The following is a 20,285-nucleotide window of genomic DNA, read 5'->3' on the forward strand; positions in this document are numbered from 1 at the left end:
GGATTCGAACCCGCGACCCTCAGATTGCGAGTCGAGCTCCTTAACCACCTGGCCATGCCGGGCCTGGTATATTGGAAGCCTATTTACCTAAAACGTTAATTTCTAAGACTGCATAACCAACCCAGTCTCCCTTCAGCATCCTTTTTAGTGATAACCCAGAATCTGGCTGCAAGTCATGCACATCGTTAGAATCAGTCTGAACATGCTGAGCAATGGAAAAACGAAATCTCAAACTTGTTTCTCTTCTCGTGAAAACATCAAACCATGTTATCAGACATACATGCACATTTTGTGTTTTGCTTGCTAGATCATTTATTTTTTCTTAAATCATTCTCAAAAATGCTCCAGAATAAACCATTTTGGCATTAATTTTTGTTTTAATTTCTTGTAGAGCGCCCTGAAATTCCAAGAGGGACACCTCTCTCATACATTACCCCCCTCCCCTGTGTTTTCGTTTCCGCCTCAGACTGCTGCTCAAACACACTTTTACTTGCTTTACTAGTAGACTCACTCGTCTCCCGAATTCATGAGCCCGTCCCTGCATTGAACCTCCTCATGCAAGGTGCGTATATTTTACTCAATAAGTGATCTCTGACTTAACTAGAGCGCGTTTGCTAAACTGATCTCAACCAGTTAAATCAAAGATTTTGTTGCATATCCTGTAAATTTATCAGAATACAGCTTATTGTTCTAATGCGACTTCTCTGAGAACACACTGCTTTTCTTTAAAAATGCTTATATCAGTCGCAAAATGCTTGGAATATTACCAGTGAAGCAGATGTGGATGGGATCACGACAAAAAAACCAAAAAACCGTGACCGTGAAAGTTAAGTCGCAGAAGAGGTCAAAATAGAGTCTAACGCAGTTAAAGCAGCTTATGCAAATGACAACAAAGAAGGATAGTCAAATCAATAATAGGGTAAACAACCTCAAAGAATCGACAAAAACAAAAGAATTCCTCTAGCGTTTCAACAGGATCCAAATGATAGAAGATTCACGGTATCAACAGCAGTGTTAACTCCTAAAACATACAAAACGAAAGAGAACAGTGATAACAAACATCGTGTGCATACTTCAGGATTTTCTGGGATGGAAAAACACCGATAATCAGCGGACTGCTTGAAAAAGGGTTTATGTTTGGAGAACACGACTGTTGGTTGTTGTTGATTAGGATAAGCTAGCAGGAACAAAAGTTAGATAAAGTAAATAGCGATAAATTAAGAATTCTTCTTCATCTATTTGGAATAAAAAGTTGTTTACTCTACTGCATAAAATTAGTAGAACTGAAGTAAAAACTAAATGAAATCAGTTTGGTAATAAACTTTTTGCGTTTATATATTTGAATGCTGTTATATCTTCACTATCCCACAGTGTTTTCAAATGTTTTAGACACCGCCTTTCTTGCTTCATATATGCTACTATCACTAAATACACAGGCCTGCGATAGTTTTAATATCTTGAAATTTTTATATGTTCTACAGTAATTCCTTTACGTTGACTCACAAAATGATATCCATTTTTCTCCATCACGTACAGATTTTTCACAAAATGTCATATATACTTTTATATAATGAATCATTTTCATCGAAGTCGAGCCACATTTTGTTATGCTTAAAATCTTGACAGCCATTGGCTATAGATTTCTCTAGACCAATTGCGACGTGAGAGTCTCATCGATCCTTCTAGAATCCACGAGAAACATAACTCTAGTATATAAACGGTTAACAGGCCGCATGATGTGTCATTTCTGGATAGTATTTGTTTGTGAGTGCACTTTGACTTTTTTTTCTTTTCAATATTATTTATTCGTTGCTATGGCAACAAGAGGTTGTGTTAATGATCCAAACATATTCTCTTATATTTTTAGTAAATTTGTTGTAAAGAAACAAAGGCAAAACATTACGGAATTCGTCAAAAAAAGCATATTACGCGTATTTTGGAATAAAACTTGAGGACCAAGACAAATTATGGGCTCTGCACAAAGTTTTCACCGTTTGTGTCGAAGAGTTGAGACAGTTGACTAAAGGTAAGAAAAATATTTTGCCTTTTGGAATTCCAATGGTCTGGCGTTAGCCTAGAAACCACGGAGATGACTACTATTGTTGCTCATGTAATGTAATATGCAATGCTACAACACTCGAAGTAAAAAGGAAATTTCTTATCCGAACCTTCAATCTGCTATAATACCTGTTGCTCATGGACCTGATGTATCTGTACCCACTCCACCGGAGACTCTTGATACATTTTCATCGGATTCTGAATCTGATGTAAATAGAAATGATGATAGGGATTGTTTTCAACCTGAAACATCTGGTGAACCACAACTTTTTACACAAGGTGAACTTAATGATTTGGTTAGAGATTTCGGCCTTCCAAATGATACTTCTGAGATTTTGAGTCCAGACTTCGGGCTAATAACTTACTTTCTCCAGGGACGTCATTTTACTGGTACAGGAATGGTGAGAAAGAATTTATATCATACTTTTCGCAAGAAGGTTCACTGGTTTATTGCAACAATATTGCTGAATTAATACCAATGCTAGGAGCTGCAATCTATGAACCAAGTGAGTGGCGATTGTTCATTGACTCCTCCAAAAGAAGTCTAAAGGTTTTCTCCTTCACAATGGTAACATATATGCATCTGTTCCTATTGCTCATTCGGTTCACTTGAAGGAAACGTAAGAAAATCTCGAACTTCTTAATAAAGTCAAATACAAATAACTTGGTTGGCTATTTTGTGGAGACTTAAAAGTCCTTTGTATATTGTTGGGTCAACAATCCGGTTATACAAAGTTTCCATGTTTTTGGTGTGAATGGGTCAGCAGAGCACGAAATCAGCACTGGATAAAGAAGCAATGATCACGCAGAGTCAGCCTGATACCAGGATCGAAAAACATTGAACGTGAAATTTTGGTTGACACAAAGAAAGTCCTATTACCACCACTTCACGTAAAACTAGGCTTGATGGAATAGTTTGTAAAGGCCTTAGACAAAGGTGACGACTGTTTCAAGTATCTATGGGGGCAATTCCCAGCTCTTTCATAAGCAAAACTTAAAGAAGGGATTTTTGTTGGGCCTCAGGTTAAGAAATTGACTTCGGATGAACAGTTCGAAAGGACAGTGAAGAAAGTTAAAAAATAATCGTGGATTGACTTTAAAGATGTTATTGACAAATTCTTAAGAAACAACAAGGACTCAAATTACGAAAATATTGTCAATTACATACTCGATAAATTCAAATAATTGGGTTGTAATATGAACTTGAAAGTTCATTTCTTACACTCACATACTGACTATTTCCCTGAAAATCTCGTTGCTCTCAGTGAAGAACAAGGGAAAAGGTTTCATCACGACATCAGGGAAATAGAGAGGAGGTATTAGAGAAAGTGGAACATCAGCATAATGGCTGATTACTGTTGGTCATTGAAACGAGATGCTCCAGACGCAATACATAAAAGAAAGACCAAAACACGTAGTTTTGAGAATAAAAGACGTAGCTTTCACACACACGCACACAAAATCAGGATTTGACATCAGTGTTCTTCCCTATTCTTCAGTTTGTTTTATTTTTGTTAACAAACATAACAATAAAAATGTTCATTGTGGTAAACGAAATAATAAGTAAGAGTTTTTTTTCCTCCCGATGTAAAAAAAAAAAAAAAAAAAAATCCTTACGCGATAGAAAAAATAATAATATTATTTTCGAAATCTGCGTAGCTGAATTATGGAAAATCAGTTATTAAAACCAAAACAACTTTTATGAAGTTTAAGTTCGCAGACCCGTAATGTTAAAAATTCTTGTACACCAGGGTTCAAACTTTTATGCATGTAGGTATACAGTAACGGCATTCTATGTGAGATACTGCTTATTCATTAGTGAGAACGGGTTTGATGCACGACGAGAATCAGTAAACCTCCTTCTACCTCAAGGCGAGATCGATGTTTGGTTTTGATGGAAGCCAATGCAAAAACTTTTGACATGCCAGAAGGAATCAGCAGTAAAATATGATATACTCAAATTAAGATGTGTGCAGTATTTTGAATTTTTTTTTATGAGCCTCCACCCCCACCCCCTCCTAACATTTCGTTTTTTTTCCTTTTTCCTATATGTTCTTGGTTATTACAATGACTTTTTTCTTTTTGTAATCAAGTTTATGACCAAGTAACGAATAAGTGGCAATATTTCCAATGGCCAGCCATTTGTTTTCCTTTTATAATTACAGGAAGTCACGCCCTTCTGAAAAGACAAAGACTTTCATTTTTATCGCTCAAAATCTGTTTAGTAATTGTTCTTGTACGATGCTAAGTGTGTTTCTTTAGAAAAATAATAACATAATGCTAATTAACATAACTATTTCAAAGTCAGTATTTTCCAACTTCTGCTGACATCAGCTGATTATCTATGAAGATTAGTGGAACATTAATTAAGCAGGGGAATGATAATGTATAATACAACTTTAATATAGTATTTTAAGCAGTCACTAGTAAAAAATATGATCATTCCTTACTGTATTTCGTTCTCGGTGGGAAGTAAAGATGGAAAGGACTACATTCAATGTACGTTTATATATTATACATAGGTTTATCTAAACGTGTTTTCCAAATATTAAAAATTGTTGTTCTAATAAAGACAGAATATGAGTGTTATTACAAATCTCGTGGAGAATTCTATAGATATTCAGCTGGGGGATTCTTAAAACACTAACTGGCTGAAGAGTTTTTGCTGATACAGTGAAAGCACTATCATAGGTTATATATATATATGACAATCAACGGAGATAATAGAATTTACATTTTGAAATCAATGTAAAAGTTTAAATGGGAAATATACATAATATCATATCAAATAATAACATTTCGCATCTAGAACTGCTTGCTAATCGCTATGTAATTCAATGTAAAAACCTATTTTTTTATTATAATTTTACTTATTTGCATTTTTCAAATCAAGATACCATACGTGTTAAATATATATATGTGCGTGAATGTAATAACTTTGATAGACTGTAAAATGTAAACTACATTTGACAAACGCCATCTCGCGTTAATTTTGGTGAAACGCTAAGCCGGTATCCTTTCGTGTCAGTTCAGTTGTAGTTAATCGATCGCCTGTCTGCTTGCAGCAGCTAAAACTTTAGAGATGGCAGAGAAAGACATACAGTACTATGAAACACAAGAAGATAAAACAAAATGGCAAAGTACAAAAGAATTTATATGGAATCCTCGAACACGACAGTTTTGTGGAAGAACGGGAATTAGTTGGGGTACGTTTTTAAAATGCTATTGTTTCATCGTTTTTCTTTGCCTAAGGTTAAAGCCATAAGGTAATGAGTCAGTAAAGTATGATCTAACGTTTGTGCTAATATTTAAGTCCTGTTCAAAATTTCTATCTTTGTAGAAAACTCTTATCTGATAAAATTCGAAGTTATATTTTGCAATACTATTGTCTTAGTATTTAGATAGATTATGTTGCAAATATTAACTACCAGTTATGCACTATTCCTGAATTTTAAATTACTGAAATGTTGTAATAAACTTAATAATGTTAGTTACCACTACTACCCTGCAACGTAATCCATCAAGTTCGAGTTAAATTGAAATTGACCCACAAGATACGTAAAATATTCAATATCTAATTAATTATTTTGGTGGCGCTATTCTGTGTATCGTTAGTTCATTTAAGGCGCATAAGAAAAAACTAAAAAAAACGAATACTAGAGAGTAGAATGCGTTGTAAATTAAACGAAAATGTATTTTGCTGTTATAATTTTATTATTAGTTTGTATAAAAACCAATTACACTTACTGAGTTAGAATTATTAAAATATGTTTGTACTGTGTCAGTGTGCTAAGCCTTTGAAATGTTTGTTCATTCTTTACCTACATATTACCATAAGGCAAAGAAAGTTTACCTTTTTCCGAAGGTTTTTCAGTATGTACAGAAAAATTAGTTGAGGCTACAACTTGAGATACGAATCCACTAATCATTAAATTCCAGTCCTTAAAAATCCAAAGGAGCCAGTTAACTTAGGATTTGTTGATTTGGTGGTCATTAAGTTTTGTGTAAGTTAGTGCCCTTAGTCAGACAGACAATTAACCAGCTAATGTTGTATATCTATAAATAAAAATGTACTTGGTCTTTGGTAAGGTATGAAAGTTTGGAGACTACTGTTAGTTTTGTACAGATAATTAAGTATATTGTGGATTTATAGCACAAGATTTGAAGTAAAGCTGAGAAGTAATTTTATAGTTTCATTTTTATTTAAAATTGTTATAGGTGTATCTTAAAGAAACTTAAACATTTTAGATGTAAGAAGCAGTAATAGTGTTTAATAGAAAATATCTTTAATTTTAGAGTAAATAATTCTCTATATCTAGAAAACATTTAATGCAAATATGACATTTAATAATACAAAAATATTTTATAATATAGTATTTTGATTGTGTTACAAACATGATTTTCATGAAAACATAACAGAAGAATATGCAGAAATGTTTGTATACTGTTTAATCAATTTTATATACTTCTAGTTTCTGTAACATAAGAAAAACATTCTGGCAGCTTCTAGCATATCCAAAAATAATCTTGGGTAAGGTATAAAAGTCATTTATAGTGCAAGGACTTTATCTTCTATACCTATGTGTTTCTCATAGAAGCAAACTTTATCACATTTGTGATTTTATCTGTACAAACCCGTGTGTTTTATTTCATTTGTTTATAACTTATTCTTAAATTGATTCTGTATTACATGAGTATTCATTGGTGTTCATGTATACAAAAAGAGAAAACATGTTTTGTAACCATAAAATTCATGAAATTTGTGGAAGAGCATCTTACTCCTTTGTTATATAGAGTATGTTATTAAAATTATGTTTTAATAATCTAGAAAATGTCCCTGTTGATAATCATGTACTAAACACCAGTTAAACATTATAAAATTACATTTACTTTATTTCAAAGTTTTGGGTTACTCATTTTAAGCCAGTTTTAGGTATATAGTGTATAAGATTACTTTATCGTTCTCCACCTTTATCTTGTTTTTTCACAGAATCAGCAACAGAAAAGTGCAATTATTACATCTTGTTAGCATGTAGTACAAAAATGTATGCTTTAAGTCTTTACATTGTTTTCACTACCTCAGTTGGTTTCTTCTCATATAAATTGCTTATATTAATAAAAATTGAATAGTTTATTTAATATAATAACTTCCTCTTTCTATATTTTTTCACAATACATTTGATTTTCAAATCAGGGGATAATACAGGCTAGACTTGGGAGCGTTTACAGCTTTGGAGCGCAAAATTTAGGCGCTCAAATTTGAAAATCTAATTCACGAAAAAGTTAGACCAGAAATCAAAACAATAAAAAGTATAATAATAAAATCAAAAATTTTGGTTATATTTTTTTCTCTTTTGGTGTTTTGTTATACTTCGAAATCCATCTGAGTAGATGCACATAGATATATCATAATATTTAAAAGTATCTATTAGATTTTCGATTAAATGTATCTGATAGTTTATTTTTCTGCGAGCGCTCCCTACAATCCCCAACTCAATTCTCGGCAAGTTTCTGCCACGCGGAAACTTGCGTTGTTTGCTCTCGATTACCGCCGCCCAAATTAATTGTTCTGTATTACCCTCTGCAAATGTAACTATTTAAGGTTTTTCATGCATGTTGAATAGAGTTATTAAGAGAAAGTGTTATGGGTTAATTTAATTATTAGAGTACTATCCTCACTTTTATTATAAAAATGATGTGATTTTCTAAAAAATGTGCAAAAGAAGTTTATCCAAATATTTTCTGGATTACGGAGTTATGTTATTAATGTTCTTTTCAGCTAAATATGTAATAAATCACTTATATATACATTTTATTTTAAAGGATCTCATAAAAATGTGTAAAACGTTAAGTACTGTTAATATTTGGAGAATTTCCTGTTGCAGCCTCAGAAAAAGTATACATTGTGTAAAATGAAAATTGGGGGTGGGGGGATCACTAGAGTTGTTTGCAGCTGATAGCCATAAATAAACCAACTCCTATCATTTGTTCAGATACTTAGCATATAGTATGAACATTTTAATATTTTACAATATGCAATTCTTAAAATGCTTCCTACATAAAATTTATTGTGCTTGTATTCTGTACCTTAAGTACTAAATATCCTTTACAGTTTGATCTCAAGTTCAATGCAGCTGCAGTATCATTCCAAAAAATATGATTTCAACTATCAAAAAAATTAATAGAAAAATAGTTTTCTGCTACTTTTTGTGAATATTGCTAGTGATTTGACTCTTTTTTTTTTTTTTGGAAGTATGGTAAGTTTGGCCAATTCAATACTAATAATTATTATTTAAAGGAACTAAAAACAGATTTAATGCTGAACTCAGTCTCGTAAGATAAAAAAAAAAATCTTGAAATGAATAATACTAAAGACAATTTCATGTAGTATCAACAGCAACCATGAGCTAACATTTTTCTACATGGATATCCTATAGTATTCAATGTACTGACTTAATTGTTATGCCTCAAGATCAGATTCTGACTACTAGCCAGAATAAAAGTTTTACATCATCTAAAAATAAACAATCGGTGTAATTTAAAAGTATACAACTATATTTTTTGAAGATATAGATAAAGAAAAGGATATTAAAAGTCAAGTTATTTATAAGGAGATATAAACCTAAACTCCAGAGAGAAGAGTCACCAGTTTTCGATGCCATTGTTACTTCTTATGTTATATCGTGTATTCAATAACCAATTTAAGATTTCATTTACGTATGTTGGTTCAAATGTTTGTTTTTAATTTTTCGTTATTCGCTCCCTTTAGATCTATTTCAAACTATCCTAAGCAATGGCTTTTAGAAAAATTATTCAATTTCCACGTCACATCTAACTAATAATATTGCGAAACTGAGTTTCTCAATTTATTTTATGAGAAGTAACTGAAATATATTTGTTCAAGTTGGGGCGTGACCATCACAATTACGAAAATAGCTCGTGTATAACAATAGGAACTGTTAAAAGTCAGACTTTTTGGTATTATCATATTTGATTTTTGCAGTTTCAAAAGACTTTGACTTTAAACTGAATAAAAGTGTTAGATGCATTGAAGTATTAAACATATTTTATATATATAAAAGAGAGAGAGAGAGAAAACTCGTTCTAATAACCGCCCAATTGTCAATATACAAGTCTGTTTTGTGTAATTCAATTTTCAAGATAATTTTTCTAGATGAAAAATAAAAACAAATTGGTGTACTCATGTTGGTGTTATAATTTTAAAGAAAAATACGGTAGATTGGAAGTTAAGTGTACGGAAAGAGTGTTTTAGATTGGAACCTTAGTAAGCTGATAATGCAACATTTATAGAATTGTATATGTGTTTCCAAAGTCCTTGAATTAATTTAGTTCTTTGGACTTTCTCTGTTGAGTGGGAGAGTTAGTTTTAAAATAGCACAGTCTACGACACTTCAACACGCACTATGACGTCACGGGTTACGTTTTATTACGTAAATATCAATTCAAAGAATGGTATGCTACACCGTAATATTACTGTTACCATTTGAACGGATTGGTAAAAATTTATTAATTTATTTTTAGTTTTTTTACTTTCAATACAAGTTATTTATTTAAATTATCACCGTAACACAATAAATTTTGATATGATTTCGCAACAGCATATGGATGATGGTTTTAATTTTTTTACTCAATAAGAGATGGAACATAAATGACTGAAAAATCATACTCGAGAACTCTCCGTTGTTGCGCGTTTTAGCAACATATTTTAGTAACATATTAGCTCACATTGCATAACAAAGACTATACATATACACGGCTGAAAATTGCAAGTAAGAACTATATCAATTCTCCTCAGCCCAAATGGGCTGATGGTAAGGAATGTCATCCAGCGGAACTTGGGAATTCGACGTAATTTAAAAGTAAGCGTATAAATACAACACTTTATTCAACTTTTATAGCACATCTTCCCGGGAAAATGGGGTTTATCATTAAGCAAAATCTTGCATGTAATATTAAAGGTCTCAAACTTATTTTCAGTTACACACATGACCGCGCTTTATGCTGACTAGTTTTGTGTTGATAAACTATCTCCTATAGAATACTTTCATGTGACGTCACTCGCTCGCTGAGAACTGTTTATCCGCCATACTGCGAGTCAAGCGACGACTACGGGTACAGCAAATTCCCCATATGCCACATAAATTGAAAAATAATAACGCCAGAACCCTGGTATAATATGTATTACTTGATATAGGAAAAGAACCTGGCAAATTGTAATGTTTACATAAGGAAGATTGGCTAGTGTAACCGTTCCTGCACTTCTAAAGGTTTAAATTTTTTATTGACTTTTATATCTACCTATCAGGAAGGAGGGTTCGTGGCTCGCCAAATAACTCTTTTTACAGAGGCCTTACAAACGTTTTGGTATTCAATATTTGTGTATCTATGGAAAAGGGCATGAATTAATCTCTTCTTTCTTTTATGTTTGTAGTTTAAAGCTATGGTATAATTGGAATACTTATAAAATCTATCTGAATATCTTGTATATATCATGCGAATTTCTTATATTGATATATTATTCGGAATTTGTCTCTTCTGGTATGAGCAATTTTGACAAAACACGTGGTCAAGAAGGTCGTTAAGTTGATTTCATTCTAGTTGCTTTTATTTTTTGTTATTCTCTGCAGATAACCCCCTGTTCTGCCTATGTAATGTAGCATTGTAATGTTGCACATTGGGTAAAGATATCGACAATAGCGTTCTCCAATGATAAGTGAGGTGATGCCTCAATGCTATAAGCTCCCTTATGTTTCAGTGGAATTAACCAACAATGACCTATGTGGTGCTTGCATCCTGAGAACAAAGCAATATAGAATTTGATATATAGTACTATGATATCTTAGCTCATTCAAGCACTAGCCCTTAATTTGGAAAGTGAAGTTCAACTTCTTTCTGAAACTGCCACCCAGTGGCACAGCGGTATGTCTGCGGACTTATAACGCTAGAAACCGGGTTTCGATACCCGTGGTGGGCAGAGCATTGTGTAGCTTTGTGCATAACTACAAAACAAACAAACAAACATTCTGTAACTAGTAATACTCTCCTAAAGTTTAACCTTTAACATGGATACTTATTATCTTAAGTTCTTATTATAGTTTAGAGATTTAAATATATAGTAAATGTGGTGCCTTTGTCCAATACACACATTATTTTGATTTTTTTAATTTTTACATAAATGTTTTCACTGTTTTACATTTTACCTAGTCTTGCTTTTTGAAACCGAACCAAAGCTAGAGAACTCAGGAGTACTTCATAATCAATATCTTATTAGAACTTCCATTATTCTGTAAACCTATCCCATCAACCTGAAGAATATCTGTTTTATTTAAAAATAACACATAATGGATACAAAGGAGAAACTTTTGGTGCCGTTTTCACAAGATATTGCAGAGCATTCCGTTTCCTACTCTTGTGTTTAAGTTTTAGAAGGCTTTGTTGTTAGAGAAATGGCACCTTCTACAATTTGAAGAATTTACAACCAAGAAAAAGTTTTTATCATAGAAGGGATATGATTGTTTGAGAGAGTTTGAGTCTAAGAGAAGTTCACTTCTGAACATCAGACTTTTGCTAATGCAGCAAAGGTTCATGACTTTTTTCTCTTTGCTGACACAGACTTAGGATGAAGAACTACCACGGTTTGGTGCACTCAGAATGGCTGATCGAGTTCTTCTGCCAAGGATCAAACTCGGTGTAAGGCAATCACAGACGACAAGGTGTTGTGGTATCTGGCGAATCTGACACCTGATGGGGCTGTATGTATATGACTCCCAGGCCTTTGACAGCCAGAGTAACAAATCCAGCTCTTGTGAAAGCCACTGGAGACTAGTAGTTTACGGTTACGTAGCTGTTGTGTAATTTCTGATGAAATATCGTGCAGATTTCAAGTTTTCGATAGTTAGATTCTCACTCATTCTTAAGTTAAGTTAAAACCAGTGAATACGGGCTTAAAGTTTGCACTAGTTCTCCCCACCCCAATTTCTGTCTTTCTTTGCAAACAATTATAAACTGAAATCAACATCAGCCAGACTTTTAGCAACCTTTACTGGAAATAACTTTATTAGCACCAGACCTAGCAAGCACGAGACCCCAAGCATCAAGGTATCATTCAGAGGAATGTGATAAAAAAAATCATCTGCAGTTAACGTGATTTTTGTCACAAGTTTTAGACCTATAATCTTTTATTACTGTATTCTATAATACTTTATTATGCATTTGTTATTCGTCATTTTCCTGAACTTTCTTTTCTAACAAGCTTATACATATATAAAAGTTTTACTCAGTACTGTAATAGACCTGGTAAGTTAACAAAGAACGTACCAATGCAGTTATTTTTTCGAGAACCATCTTTGTCACTGTGAACTTTTATTTTTAGCCAGAACTACAGTTGATTCTGATGTTATAAATACCTCACGTGTAGTAAGTCGGTCACATGTACCGAGTTTCTGGCTTTGGTCGTGAGACTAAAGTTATGCCAGCTGAGCAAAATTATTTTAATTTTACTTATACATATATAGTTTTAATGCGAGCTAATTGCACATGTGCAGATCTAAGTAACGACATTTTTTCTTGATGTTCTTAGTAGAAACTTTGAAACACCAAAAGCGAAATGGATAGGTCGATAAGAAAATCGCCTTTTGTTTTATAGCATTAGAAACTACTGAAAAATAATACTGCATGAAAAGTTGTGCAAAATTATAGTCTGAAATGATAGAAAACGAGCTTGAGACCGTATTCTTAAAAGTTATAACATGTTTTATGTCTATAAACAGAAATTGTAAACTAGACTCGTATTTTCTACTTAAGAAGTTCATACTTCCACCATATAATACTGAAAAGCATTCCTAGAATTACGTAATCTACATTCCAGAGATAAAAACATGCATAAAAGTTGTGATTAATTTAAACACTTAATACAGAACATCATTTGAGCGTAAACACGCGGGAGAAGTGTTAACATTCAGTTATCCAAAGAAACGGAAGAGAAGTTTTCTGATTCAAGAGCACACATAATATACATCACACAATATAGGAATACAACTATATGAATGCTATGGGTGAAACACACAATTTTAATTCTTTGACAAAAAATAGCTTATCAAAATAAAGTAGTTTTGGAGACGTCAGTGGATATTTGTATTGTTTAGAATGAAAGTTTAGTTGACGAATCCAACTTATCTATCTATCTATATATATATATGTATTGTTTAGAATGAAAGTTTAGTTGACGAATCCAACTTATCTATATATATAAATTTGTATTGTTTCATATATTTGTTTTATAAAAGGAAACAATAATGTTAATATTAAATTTAACACAATTATTTGTGTGAACAAATGTAGTCTTAAAGGAACAGGCCATTCGTCTTAACGCACAGAAAATGCTAAGCCAAGCTTTCATAAAACATATTAAAATTCATACCATACCTACGGGTTATTATCATACACAGGGAAGTCCTGAACCTTTGGTGAAAAATAATAATATACATTTTTATTTTTCACAAAGCGGTTCAGGACTTTCGTATTATTACGACAGTACAATTAAATTAATCATATGTTTGACATTTTTAATTTACATAATGCTGACTGTAGTATAGTACTCATAATTAAGAATAAATGAAATGACTGTGGACTCCAGAAAATCTTTCGAAGTTGTTTTATTTATTCTTTGTTTCGGCTTTACACTTTCGCCAGGAGGATATTTTTATTTTATTTTTTACTTATTTTTTTGTAATGAACTCTCATCACTCAAATTAAGACCGTGGTATTCTAAGAATGGTGCCATGTCTACATACCTAAGGCCCAATGGTCCTAAAACCATTAGTTCTAAAACAACTGGCTCATTCATGGTGATACGAGAGGTTAACCTTTGTTCTGTAGTGAGTAGCAAGTAACACGGGGCAGTAGAAGTCAAGAAAAGTGACTAGTGAGTTCAGAAAGGCTAGTAACGAGTTACTGTTCTTTATCTTTTTTATTTTATCATGTATAAAGTTGTCAACAGAACAAACAAACAAGATATTTCTAAACCGTCTTTCAGGTATTTTATCGATTCTGTGAAGTAACTGCAAGACCATTCAATGTATCTCTTGTGTGTTTTCTCTGAATTGGTATTGTTTTAAAAATACCTATCCCTCCACTAAGTAAAATCAGTAGTTTATTACGATAATAACCATTTCTGAAAGATTGATAATCATGATGATAACATGTGGAACCAAAGCTATGCTCACTATTTCCCTGCTTCCAACACATACAAGCATGCATAGACATCTAGTCAATGGTTACATCAGAATTTCTGGATAAATCTTACTTGAATGTTTATTTGGTGACAAAGCACACTTTGCATTCTTATGCTAAATCCTAATTAATACCAATGGTGATTAGGACTATAGAGCAGTCCTCTAAGAATTAAGCCATGCACAAGAGTATATCTTGCACATGATCATTCCCATTATTACAAAGCCATGACACTTGCGTAACAATGTAATTTAAGCATTATTGTTGTATAAAGAAATAATATCTTGAATAGTAAAAGGAACAAAAAATATGTTAGAAACTTGTTATGTTAGAACGTTTCCGTGCTACAATGATGGGTGAGGTTGAGAACAGTACAGATGCGGCACGGTGTGCCTAATCCCCCTTTTAGTATTAAAGTATAAAGAACATGTCACGTTTTCCAGAAAGTGAAGGAATCCTTTCTCATCAGATTTGAGAAGACTTCAATCAACAGTGATAGAGGGTTGCCACTTTAACTAGTTTAAATGGAGGATTTATGTATATGATATGTAAACGTTTTAACACCTTCTAGTTTATTTCTTTTGTAATAATGTATGTATGTGGTTTTAAATACATTTACTGTTTACATGTACATATTCATTAGGCTTGAATGTCTAAATGGTTCATATTTTGTTTTTTATTTGAAATGAATATTTTCTTCACCATGATTATATATTTATTAGAAATTTATTACTGTTATTTTTCATTATTGATAACGTGATTGTATATCATACGATATGCATTGAATTGTTGTGATGTTAAATTACGTCAACTGTTTCGTTCTATGATGGGGGTTTGTGTCCAATAGGAATTTCTACCTCCTGATAAAGCCGTAAGGTAAAACGTTGAGGAATTGCACAATTATCACTGGATACCGGCTGTTTCTCTTCATAAAACATATTTACACTCCGGTGAACACTACGCCACCTGAATTATTATAGTAATAGCAAAGATTGTACGGGAAGGTCAAATAAAATCAAGAAAACTGAGTTCGTAATGTTTAAATTATCATATATAAGAAACTATGAAAAATTAAATAGATTATAAAATTAAATCCATTATATTTACCCATTATTGGATTATATTTTACTATAAATATTATTGATGCACAAAGGAAGATTATCTTGTATAGTAATAAGAAAGTCTAAATGAGAAAGTTTAATAAAATAAGAAAATTAGACAGTAAGTAATGTTTAAGGTGTTATCTACAAGAAATTGATAAATTTAAGGTGTGGGGAGTGTACATTTTATTTGTTCATTAGTTCCTTAATTAAGTGATTTCTTAAATTTTCCGATGTAAGAAATCATCAGATCTTGTGAAAATGTTAGGCCACTGCATTTTTTCCCAACTCAGCTTCATGTCCCAAATGTGTTCATTGAATTGTTCATCATTCATGGAAGTCTTCTTGTTCCTCCGATATAGATGGTCGTACATCGTATGCATTTTAGTTGGTTTATGATATTTATTAAACACTTTCCTCTCATATTTGAGGAGTTAACAGAATATTGTATTTTGCGATGTGTTTTGGGCGTGAACGTTGAGGTAGTAAGTGTTTTAAGTCACACCTGGTTTATGTAAGATTTTAATTGGGAGACAGGACTTTTTCACAGCTTTGCGTAATTGCTTAGGCAGTTCGTTGCTGACGTACGGTATCGCGCATGTAGCTGGAGAATCCTGTACCGTATGATTATGTTTTTCTAGTTATTTGTTGAGTACGTTTCTTCACTTCATCTTTCTTGTTTTTTCTTCCAATCGTTAAAAACGTGTGTTATTTACGTATTGGTGTAGCCATTTAGTAGACAAAACTGTCTTAGCTCATTTGTTTTTCCTACCATGTTTTTGTATCCGAGCACGTTCTGTGTATCCTGTGTAGTTTTCTCATAATCACTTTCCTTCCAGAGGAAGGATGGCGATACTCAAATCGTAAAGTTATTGGTTTCTTGTAATTTTTCCTGTGTAGAGATGTGTTTTTCATCTTATAATTATCATGCTTCTCCAATAATGAGGAAATATGATGGAGGGTTTTTATTTATTAAATTTTTAGTTGATAACTTAAATATTGTTTGCCCAGTTTGCTTAATTTTAGTTGACTTTCCTGTGTAGGCTTTCCTTTTATTATGATGAGCTGTGTATTGAGCGAAACGCGTCGTCGGCAGTGGATGTGGCGGACATAGTGTTGTTAAATGCTATTGTACATTTCTTCTTGACAAGTCCTAAGGGACGGAATAAAGAATGTATTGTTTAAATATATAAATATGCATGTATATAATAGGCCTAATACTAATGTCTTATAACAAGTATAGTTATCATTCTTCGACAGCTTAGAAAAGACGTTCACACCATGACAATGTTTATGCAAGCTATTCTTTCTTTATATGACAATAATGTATATATTATATTGTTAACGTATGGGAAACGGGCTTTGTTGTAACAAAAACGATTACTTGAATGATGCACCCTTGTGCGTTGTATATTTTTTAAAATACAGCGGTCTTAATTTTGGTGATAGTTCATTACAAAAAATGTGTGCTGTTAATGAAGGAGTAGAGCTGAAACGTTGAGCAAATAAAATAACCTTGAAATATTTTCTGGAGTTCACAGTCGTTTCATTTATTTATAATCACATATCTGCTAATTACTGCTTTAAACATTAAGTAATTAAAAATAATGATTTATGAATTTTGGGGTTTAAAATGCCAAAACCTGGCCAAGAAATGAAACCATTAGGTCTAATATTAGTGATAAAAATCGCATTAGGTTGCAGATGAGTTACTTCTCTATCTCTTCCCCCCCCTTCCCCATTTGTATTAATTAGTCCATTACGGATTTCAAGAATTACGAAAATATATGTATGTGTTCTCTATGAATAGTTAATGTTAATATTCTTAATTGTTTAATTTCGGGATAGTTTGAGAATACAGTGAATAACTTGGATTAATTTAATTGGTTTGTGCAATTATATACCAGGTAATTAATGCTAGGTTGGGCTTGGATTTGTTTGACAACCACTTAGAACTTGAGAAAACCTATCGTGCACATGCGCGAAACTACCTTTAGTGAGAAGCAAGGCCAATTTCATAATTCAATTTATCTCCTGAAGAAGGAAGGTCAAATTTTCATTAATTTCAAAAGCACTTTGGTTATAATAATTATTTTTGTCACTAATCAAATGATTTTCTACATTTTACTTCTATTCTTAGCAGCAGAAGACGTAAATAATTATTTGCATCAAACTTCAGTTGTGTTCTTGATGCTGGTGTTCATTTAAATATGACTGTTTTAATCATGCTCTTACCAACTACTTTTTTCATATTTCATCCCCTAGTTACAACGACTTAGTTTTTGTCGGCAGTATTAGTACTTTTTTAGTTTTAGTTACAGTATTTACAGTAGGTTCCGATGAATAACTTTTATTTAGACATGTACTAATAAATTTAATTTTCACCAGTAAATAAACTCAAACGAAATTATTAACACTAAAGTATGTTAACATTTGTTGTTGATTTTACGCGCTAGAATTTTAGAACAAACTTTTTTATTTACTTAAATGAATTGTAACATCTCCCCATTTTTAATCTCAAACAACATTTCAAAGAGAAAGTATTTAAAGTAATATGAAAAAAAGTACTTTATTTCTACTACGAAGAAACCGATATTTAGTATTGTAACCGTTAATATCTGTTTCGTTGTGATGTATAGTCCTTTACTCACCACCGATAATCTAAAATACTTCAGGTGTTTCCGTAATGTTTTACTCATTATCATAATCAATTATCCATTATTATTCAATGGACTAACTGATTATTTATTTGTGAATTTCTTTTCTTCACCAAAATGTGAATATCGGTGAAGAAAATATGGCGTAGACCCAAACTATTCTTGATTCGCAATTTTCGCTGCAGCAAACTAGTTTCACAGAATACGCAGCTCGTAAATGCTGCTTGGAAGAAGGAAGGAAATAAACAATGTAGACCAAATACAGTGGTGTGATGCAAGTAGTTTATTTGGTTTTGATGTATAGTCCTTTACTCACCATTAATAACTTAAAATACTTGATGTTTGGATAACGTGACATATTGTGACAATTAACTGTCTGTTGTGGATTCATGATAGGGAAAACGAAATATATTAATAAAGATAAAGACAGTTGAGAAGACGAAAACCATTTTTATTTACAAAGGCTTAGAACGTTTCGGAATACATATATTTCATCTTCAGGGAAACTTGGAAATGGTATTATAATGATATTTATTAACAAACTTACTTAAAATATTTAGTAAAGAAGTGAATGGAAGGAAATGCAGATTGGAGATTAGATCTTGGGACCAGTCCTCGAGATCAAATTATCAGATATCGGGCTTGGTATCGACACCATCTCTGGTAGAAGTTGCAAATAACTACACATCGATTTTATCTGTGAAAACAGCTAGTCTTACAGCGACATGATTTATCTCACGACTAGTTTTCTGGATCAACTGTGGTTTTCTTTGGTAGGAAAATGATTATCCAGAATTGGAAGAAGTGAAATCTGCCTTAAGGAATATAGTCTACCTGACGCAGAACCAATTGAAAGGGTAACCAACAGTATTTTTGTTCAACAGACAGATCAAAGTGAACTCACCCAGCCTTCACGGAAAAGTACTCGTTCAGTTCATTTTGCATCATATACAAAGCACCAGCAACAGTCTCAAGGACCCTGTCCTCAGCCTACAGCAATCCGTTCTTTTATTTTATCAGATTTGAAAATACTTCCATCACGATTAGGACAACAAAATACTTGGAAAAGTTTGAAAGAAAATGCCATCTTTTCTAAAGTTCGTCCATTCTAAGAGAAGGTGTCCTACATCCCTTCAACATCAGCGGTAATAGCGAGGGTCTTCATCTGGCAGGGGTGAGGGATGTGTTTTATAGATAATTAGCACTTTGCAACAACTTAATCAGTTTCAATAAGAATCATGACATTAGTAAATGTTTTCTGTGCATTGAACCTTAGCTATTCGTTAGCGTTGAAATTACCTTTTGTTATTAATTGAATTATTTAAACAGAAATATATCAATTGGAAATCCTTATCAAGAAATATATTTCGTTTTTGCTAAGTATTAACTGAACGTCAATGAAAAGTATAATTCCTTTTCGGTTACATTTAAATTACATTTCGTTATTTAAACCTCATTGAAAATGGGTTTATTATATGTTCATTGAATGTCAACAGAGATTATTTATATTGTGACATACGTATGTAACTGAATATCTGTGCCAAACAATTTAAAGCATTACCAAAATAATTGTTCTACATTTATTTGTGATCTCTTTTCCTAAGTGGACTGAGTGGAACTTTAACAAATTTAACAGTTCTTGAAATTATTGTTATGGGTGTTTATTGAAATAAATAGCTTGTTATTTTTATTGGGCAAAGTATAGTCATATATGCCAACTGATAAATATATTTAAAACAGCTATGTTTGAACGCCATCATGAACGGCCTTGAGTATTTGCAAACAATTAGTTTGGAAAGTTAAATATTGACTATACAATGCCAGCCTGATAGGATTGCGCTTTTTAGAAGATTGGTCTCGGTATTGAAAGTTTGGTCTCGACACAATCTCTTGTACAGATTATAGAATACAAGCTGAAAGCCCGTCATATGACAGGAAATAATGATAAATTTTTCTTCTCAAAATTATATCTAAATAAATGTTTTATGGACATGTTAAATAAAAATTAATTATAATCTAATAACAATATATGTATGGAGAATGACTATCCCATTTCTTGTATTTCGCGAAAACAAAATTGTTTATGTATATTTGGTTATCACCTTTAAGTATTGCTTGATTATAATTTTGACTTCTGGAGTTTTTGTTATGTTCAAATGTTCTACTTGATATTAGGTCGTCGAGAAATTAATCTCGCGTTTTGGAACACTTTCATTAA

At 32.3% G+C, this 20,285-nt stretch overlaps 1 protein-coding gene across 2 annotated transcripts in view; it reads left to right on the forward strand.

Moving 5' to 3' along the window:
* The first annotated feature begins 5,065 nt into the window (after positions 1-5,065).
* The window catches only part of LOC106457257 (sodium/potassium-transporting ATPase subunit beta-like), a 55,739-nt gene continuing 40,519 nt past the window's right edge, over positions 5,066-20,285 (forward strand). Inside the window, exon 1 of one of the 2 annotated variants that reach the window (XM_022383093.1) lies at positions 5,066-5,264. In XM_022383093.1, coding sequence (XP_022238801.1) covers positions 5,141-5,264 — 124 coding nt within the window. In that variant the 5' untranslated portion in view covers positions 5,066-5,140. The remainder of the gene's footprint in view (positions 5,265-20,285) is intronic. The other variant, XM_013916650.2, reaches the window with a different exon arrangement.

Source organism: Limulus polyphemus, unplaced genomic scaffold (genome assembly GCF_000517525.1).
Source record: "Limulus polyphemus unplaced genomic scaffold, Limulus_polyphemus-2.1.2 Scaffold308, whole genome shotgun sequence".
Classification (NCBI taxonomy): domain Eukaryota; kingdom Metazoa; phylum Arthropoda; class Merostomata; order Xiphosura; family Limulidae; genus Limulus; species Limulus polyphemus.